The sequence below is a fragment of the Chrysochloris asiatica genome, unplaced genomic scaffold, assembly GCF_000296735.1.
Source record: "Chrysochloris asiatica unplaced genomic scaffold, ChrAsi1.0 scaffold00102, whole genome shotgun sequence".
NCBI classification, from domain to species: Eukaryota; Metazoa; Chordata; class Mammalia; order Afrosoricida; family Chrysochloridae; genus Chrysochloris; species Chrysochloris asiatica.
In genome coordinates, this window is record NW_006408620.1 from 6699677 (window position 1) to 6708031 (window position 8355).

General features: G+C 41.0%; 1 protein-coding gene across 1 annotated transcript in view; it reads right to left on the reverse strand.

The window, feature by feature from the left end:
• Positions 1 to 3540: 3540 nt before the first annotated feature.
• ATF7IP2 (activating transcription factor 7 interacting protein 2) overlaps positions 3541 to 8355 on the reverse strand; it is a 54481-nt gene continuing 49666 nt past the window's right edge. The window contains exons 9-10 of the mRNA XM_006867219.1: positions 5997 to 6082; positions 3541 to 3957 (exon numbers count right to left, since the gene is read on the reverse strand). Coding sequence (XP_006867281.1) covers positions 3541 to 3957; positions 5997 to 6082 — 503 coding nt within the window. The remainder of the gene's footprint in view (positions 3958 to 5996; positions 6083 to 8355) is intronic.

Sequence of the window (8355 nt, forward strand, 5' to 3'; positions counted from 1 at the left end):
CAGAACATCAGAGCACTCTGTGTTCTCCTGCTTCAAACGTCTCTATTCCTTAATAAACCACTTTGCTTTACTCCTAACAGAGTATTGACATTTTCTACTAGAACAAAACCTCAGAGTTGTTGGTAAAGTCTCCCTCTTTTTATGCCTATTGTCCAAGCCTCCAAGCTTGAGTGTTTCTGGTGATTCCATTAACCACCTTATACCTTTTCTTAATAATCCAATTTAGGTCATCAGAGTTCAGTTCTGTTGCTTAACAGAGGCATCCCATCTCCCACTTAAAGTACCTTCTGTTGTGACCCACAGGGTTTTCTTTAGGTCATTTTTAGTACACGGCCAGGCTTTACGACCTTGAAATCTGTCCATCATGGGTGATCCTACTGGTATCTGAAATACTTATGGCATAGTTTCCAGCATCCCAGCAACACACAATCCACCATAGTATGGCAAATGACAGGAAACTGCCAGAAATTCAAGCTGGATTTAGAAGAGGATAAGAAACAGAGGATTTCATTGCTGTTTTCAGATGGATCTTAGCTATAGTGAGAGAACCCCCAAAAGATGTTTATGTGTATTGTATCAACTACATGAAGGCTTTGAACTGTGTGGATCATGGCAAACTATAGATAGCATTGTAAAAGAACAGGAATTTCAGAATACTTCATTGTGCTCATGCAGAACCTGTGTCTAGATCAAGAGGCAGCTATAAAGAGATAATAATGGTCCCAAACTGGAAAAGCTGTGTGGCAGGCCTGCATCCTTTACCTTATTCAGTCTTTATGCTGAACAAATAATCTGAGAAACCAGACTATATAAAGAATACAGCATCAGGTCTAGAGGAAGACTTACTAACATATAACACACATAAGACACAACCTTGCTTACTGAAAATGAAGACAGCTTTAAGTACTAGTGATATTCAAGAGTAAAATCTCCAGTACATTGCACCTGAAGGTGAAAAATACAAAAATCCTCCCAACTAGACTGATAACATCATGTCAATGGGGAAGAAACTGAAACTGTCAATAAATTTCATTCTACTTGGCTCAGCAGTCTTTGTTCATGGAGGTAATCAATGAATCAAATGATGTATTACATTGGGCAAATCTGCTGCCAAAGACCATTTTCAAGAAAAGATGCCTCTGTGACGACTAAGCCATGGTATTTTCAACTGCTTCATATACATGCAAAAGTTGAATAACAAAAAAGAAGACTAAAGAATGCATGCATTCAAACTGTAGTGGTAATGATGAATGAGTATATACTATGGGCTGCTCATGCTCATACTATGGACATGGTCTCAGGACGGTGACCGTGCCTGGAGGAGGACATTATGCTTGGTAAAGTGGAGGGCCAGCCAAAAAAGAGGAAGACCCCCAATGAGATGGATTGATATCGTGGCAGCAGCAATGGGCTCAAGTGGAACACCTGTGAGGATGACACAGGACTGGGCAGTGTTTTGTTCGGTTGTTCACAGGGTCACTGTGGGTCGGAACTGACTCGACAGCACCTAACAACTACAGACTGCCAAAGAATGAACTAATCAGTCTTAGAAGAAGTGCAACCCGAATGTTCTTTAGACGCAAAGGCGACTCACTTATTTTGGGCACATCATTACAAAAGGACATTATGCATGGAGATGGCGTACGTAAAGAAGGGGACCCTCAGTTGGATGGATGGACACAACATCAATGATGGACTCAAACCTGCCAATCATCCCTGTCATACTTAAGGTCAACCTGAGTCACAGTCAACTCAATGGCAGTGAACAATGAAAGCATATAAAGTACTTGCAAGTGTAGTGTTATGTGAGTGCAAGTTCTCCATACCATGTAATTGTACATAGTACATAGTCTGAATCATTCTTGTCCTTAGGCTAGTTCACTTCCAGTGTCACTGATATGTTAACAGTTGAGAATCTTGGCGCCACCCCTCCAAAAGGCAAGAAACAATACTTTCTGAGCCATCACTTTGATGATGTCTCCCTTGTCCAGTTACTCTGAAAGCTCACATGCATTTATCAACATTTCAGATGATCGAGAGGCTGGGAGCGTATTTCACTCTGAACACAGGCACACACATCTCATTTCTGGTATTTCCCCTTGGAGATGTGCTTTATGAGTGGTCTACTCTACCTTAACCTACTTAGAGTAGAATTCCTTGTCCTCTGAATAGACCTCACAGAGGACAAAGTGATCTCATCAATTTTGGTTTTAAATCTGGCTCTCTCCATTATAGTGCTTTAGAAAGTAAAGATATGAGAGGCGAAAACCATACATTTTATTTATGAAATGTTAAGGTATTCACAAAATGCCAACGAAAACCATTAGTTATTTTACTCAAAATTTTTTCTTTCTTCCCCTTCTATCTTAATTTCAGAGCCTCTGAAGCCTGAACTTTCCCCACATAACAGGAGAGAAGACCCCTCTCTCAGACAGACTCTCATTCAGTCTTATTCTTGGTGTTGCACTATTAGCTGTCTACCTTTCGTCTCTGTTGTGCCCTGACTGGAACTTAGCAAATCTATGGTTATTCATGTTTAGAATTTTGGGGGCTATCTGTTCTGGCCCCCCTATAGAAGCCTGCACAAGAGATAGAACCAATAGATGGAAGTACGGAATCCTGATGTCAGCCAAGAAGTAAGTAAAGGGTAGTGTTAGGGAAACAGCACATTGTTGCTGTTAAGTACTGTGGAGTTGGTTCTGACTAGACTCGTAGTGACCCTGCACAGGGGTTTCCGAGGCTGTAAATCTTTACGGGAGCAGAGCCCCTCATCTTTCTCCCGCTGAACCGCTGGTAGTTTCGAACTGCCGACTTTGAGGTTAGCAGCCCGATTTGTAACCACTGTGCTACCAGCACTCCTTAAATAGCACATTAAAACCCTTAAATCTAAAGTGGGCAACTCCATTTTCCTCAACTAAAGTAGTGGGTTGGATAACGCTTTTTAAAAATAAGAGATACTGTATGTTTTGTGTACACAGCACACAATATTTGGTACATTTTATTACACATAAGTATATAAACAGATTTTGGGAAAACTTTCAGATTATTTCCCTATATGACTGACATAGTCAAAAGAAAGCAAAAAGAGTGGGGGAAGGGCACAATTTCATAGCCCATTCAGAATTTGAACACAAAGTGGGAAGGTATTTTTATTCATAAAGCCTCAGTAGCGCTGCCAGCCACAGGCAAGCCATCCAAAGCTGACAGCCCCAAAGAGGAACTAGTAGTGGCTGCCTGTATCCTCCAGAGTCATCAAAGCTGTTGGTCCCAACCTAGCTTAGTCACATGGGTCCATTAGAGCCTATGTTTTCAAACATAGTCATTGAAATTTGTAACGGACGTAAGTCAGAACGACATGAAATTATAAGATAGGCCACTTACAACACACGGAAGAGGGCTGTCCCTATACACAACAGGGCTCACAATCTCAACTGGTCCTTTAAAGTGACAAATAGTTTTGGAGTAACAGTATAAACGAGCAACTCAAATATGGGGTGGGGGGAGCTATACTGCAATATATCATTACTGAAACCTTTTCTTCTAGGTAAGGGTTTCAGAGAAGCCACGAACAGCTTTTATATCACAAAATGGTCCATATCTCCCAAAAATATCTTTTGATTGGATAGTAAAATAGTTCACTTTGGAGACTAAAAACTGAGATACACTACAGGCCATTGGGAGCGGTAGAGCTTTCATTTCTGCAATTTTCTTCCAAATCGGCTCATCCGTTGGGCTCTCGTGGCAGAGGAAGAGGTGGTAGCTTTCCACAGGAGCACACTTGGGATTGATTTTGGTGATATTCCAAGTCAGGGCGACGCCTCTGGGCTTCATCACCCGTTTCACTTTGAGCTCAGGCTTCTGGGGAGGAAGGGTGTCTCGAATTTTCTCTACCAGCTCAGGTAGTGGTGGTGGTGATGGTCCTGGGAGAGGTGGCAGGTGCTCAAAGGACCCAGGAACCTAAAAACACATTTGTTAACAAAGTTTCGCCAGCTGGTTTGATGGGGACTATTTTAATGTGGTCATCTATAGTTATACAAGTAGATACTGGTTCTCGTCCCCTGATCCAAAGATGAAATAATAAGAACACCAGAAGGCTTCAGCAATATGTGAGGTTTCCAAAGAAGGTAGGAGAGTGGCCAACAAATACACAAAAGATGCCCAATGTCATCAGTGGCTGGTGGTTGTCTGCCACTTAGTCAACGCCAACTCACAGTAACCCTGAGACAGGGGAGGACTGCCCCCCAGGGTGTCCAAGTGTGTAACTTTTACAGACTACTGGTATGGTGCTGGAGAATAACCAGTGGACAGTTCACCACAAGGCCGGTGGTTCAAACCCACCAGCTGTTCCTTGGAAACCCTGTACAGGGTTGCTATGGGTCGGAACCAACTTGATAGCACTTCACAACAATCTTCTGGAAGCAGACTGCCACATCATTCTCCAGGGAAGTGGCTGGTGGGTAACTGAAGCCATAACCCCTGTACTGCCAGGGCTCCTTCACTAGCGGTTAGACGAATGCAAATCAAAACCACACCAAGGCAGTCCTTTATTAGTGGTGGTTGTTAAGCGCCGCTGAGTCAATTCTGACTCATAGTGACCCTGCATAGTTCCTGAGGAGTAGCTGGTGAGTGTGAATTGCCCACCCTGAAGTTCAAACTGACCTAGTGGTCCAATGCTTATTGTTGTTGTTGTTAAGTGCCATCGAGTCGGTTCTGACCCATAGCAACCCTGTATAGGGTTTCTAAGGAGCGGCTGGTGAGTTTGAACCACTGATACTGCAGCCCAGCGCATTAATTAACCTGCAGCGCCACACCAGGACTCATTAGTGGTTAGGCAAATGCAAACCGAAACCACATGGAAGCAGCACTTCACACCTTCAGAATGGCTATAATAAAAAATATGTCAAAAATATTGATGAGGATGAGGAGAAACTATTAGAACACAGAACGGGTTCAATTTCTTGGAAAGCCATTCAGTGGTCCCACAAAAAGTTAAACATAGAACTACCATATATTTGACTCCTTTAATTCCACTCCTAGGTATATACCCCAAAGACCTGAAATCAGGTGCTCATGTACCTGTAAGTTGACAGAATACAATGATAACTGTGTCAAAGTAGCAACAAGTGTTCATCAATGAATGAACGGATACAGATTGTGGTATATACATACAGTGGAATATTATTCAGCATAAAAATGAATGAAGTACAGACAATTGCTGCAGTGTGGATGAATCTTACACATTATGCTAAGTGAAGTTATAGTGATACATTCATATGAAATGTCTACATCAGATAAATCCAGAGTGAGAATGTGGATGGGATGTTGTCAGGGGCCACAGTGAGGGGAATGGGGAGAAATTACTTAATGGGTAAGGGGTATTACTCCAGAGTGATGGAAATGTTCTGGAACTATATAGGGTGGTGATTGCCTAACTATATGAATGTACTAAAATGCCACTGAATTGGTCACTTTAAAATGGTTACTTTTATGCTATGTGAATTTCAACTCAACAATTCTTAAAGAATTATGTGAGACTGGATCCATCTTTCTAAGCGTGTTTCCCCTGGAGTTAAGATTTCTGTACCCTAGTACACTTCTAATTCTGAAAGGGTGAGGTCCCAGACATTCCAAAAAAATATTCCATTTCACTTCCAAACTATGCTCCCAAATGTTCTGCTAAGTGACATGAAAAAACTGACGGATCAGAAAACTCACTTCTTTTAATACCCTCACCAGCAGTGCTTATTATCCTTCAAAAGCTTTTCTAATTTTTCAATTGAAAAACAATTTTTCTACTTTTATTTTCTGTAGCTTCTGGAAAAAACCTACCAGATGATTTTGCATGACTGGCAGACTTACAAGAGCACATTTTCAAAGCATATTAAAGTGCTTTCGAAGCTGTAGTATGACCCAAATGTTTCTTCAAGAGTAAAGCAAACAAGTACTCATTACTCAATTTGGAATGATTGTCCTTACAACACAGCTCATACAAGTACCTGGGCTGCAATTTGTGCCTCTGAAGTTGTCTCCTTTGAGTTTAAAACAGCTTTCGAAGGTGACTCCGGGGAGGAGACTGGACTTTCTGCGAACACAAGATTTTAAAGAGATAAAATTTATCTGCACCAATCTATTTCATAGCCTTAAAGCAAGGAGTAATGTCTCAGGTGGTAATGAAATGTGAACTGAAGTGACAAAATTGTGAAATGCAAAGATGATACAGTTTGATAAACGTTCATGACTCAAAGGTTTGAGAATTTTCCTAATTTAATGTGACAAGAAAATCCCCTCTTAAGGAAAATCCTTAGTTGTTTTGCCATTAGGAATGAGGAACTAATTCACATGGAAGAAGCAGCCAGCCTCAGTGGTTTCAGAGGTGAGTTCTAACCTGTTAGGTTGACGAGTTTGCCCACAAATACAGAGGAGGTTTGCATCCTGTGGGACATCATGTGGTACACACAGACCTTGGGAATTTAAAGTAAAATTAAAGTAGGCTGTAGCTGAAATCTCTGATAAGATCTGTGTTAAGGTGGAGGAAAAGTACGTATAAACTGTGGGCTGGGAGAAGTTTTTCCCCTCAGTTTTACAAATATTTGAGGTTCTCACAAACAGCTTCCAAACTATGCAATGGTTACTTGGTGTTTTCAAAACAAAAGATCCTTTGCTGTGTGTCTATGTGTATGTGGACACATAGCTAGCCATAGAAATTTATTTGTGTATACTAAAAATACTTTAAAAGCTTGTTTTTTTTTTAAATGAACTTCATTATAGAGATACAATCTACATATAGTAAAATGCATCCTTTCAAGTGTATATCATACAGAGCAAGAGGGGAGGGAGGAGGGACAGAGGGAGAAGAAAAGGAGCAGTGAAAGGAGAAAAGCAGATTTGGAATAGGGAAAATGGGTGGGAGGGAGGAAGCAAAAGGGAGTGGAGATGAAGTTGAGACTGGTTTGAAAAGAACTGGCAAGCGTTTATAAAGGGGATGGTAAGAAATGGGACTTCAGGTTAGAACAGTGAGGACTGTGTTTGAAGAGTAGAATGAAGTCAGAACATACCTAATAAGCAGTATATATCCTTGTAAGTCCATCGTGTGCCCAGTGTTTAATAGTTTATGATCTCCCCACATGAAATTCCTCTTAAAGCTTTTTTTTTTCTTTTCAGTCACAGAAATTATCAAAATTCTGCACTGCTTTATTGCGCATCTATTCACTTTATTTGCTTAGTAATAAAAAACCTTTTAAAAATGTATTTTATTGTTTGTTATTGAGAATATACACGGTAAGGCAGAAAAGACTTTTTGTGAAGATTTAATGATGCTATACTTTTAATTCTAAGAGAGTGCATAGTCTTTTTATACTGGCTGAATTTTATCAAAACTAGATCAGTAAAATCTTTATCTGAAGGTTAATCATCAGATGGCACATGGATAAACAACTTCCTTTAAATTTTCAAATGAACAGTTTTCCACACAAAAAAATACACTCTAACAAAAACAAAAAAACCACCTGTCCACAAATAACATTCTTTCTTTCAAAGTTATATGTCAACAAGCCCTTGTAAATAAAATAGGTTAAGACAGACACTCAAACATTGTGATAACAGAACAAAACTCCCAGGCCTTTCATGCTAACCTTGTTAATTGCTTATATGTAACTCCATCTTTTATCAAAGTACTAAAGTATGGCAAGATTGAAATCAAGGAAGTTATGGAAAACAGGCAGAATGGAAACAAGAGACGATTTGTATGATGCAGTTGATATTGTTCAGAAATACCACACTATTAATGGGAAAAATTATAACGTGAAAAGGGCCCTTTCTAAGCAAGAGATGCAGCATGCTGAAGAACAGAGAGATCGTGGAGGTGCATCTGGCAACTTTATGGGTCATGGAGGAGTTTGGAGGTGGTGGAGGGAACTATGGTAGAAGAGGAGACTATGGTGGTAGAGGTGGTGGCCACAGAGATAGTTACTGAGGAGGTGATGGCAGATAAATGGACTTGAAGGTGATGGTGGCCACTATGGAGGTGGTCCTGGTTGTAGTAGTTGAGGGGGCTCTGGTGGCGGTGGACCAGGACATGAAAAACACAGTGGTGGATATGGTGGTGGTGGTGGAGGATGTGATGGTTAAAAGTGGAGAAGGAGGAATTTGTGGCAGAAGCAAGAAATCTATCGCTTTCTAGTCCGGGACGCTCAGCTGCTCCAAGAGTCACCATCTTGGGTGAGACCAAGCGGGGGAAGGATCAGAGCGGCCACAGACGCCTGGCAGAACCGCTGAGATAAAGGTGTGGACATTCTTTTCTTTTGGTATCTGTTCATTGGTCCCTTGCTGTCTGCGCACCTCCATTCTGGTGACTAT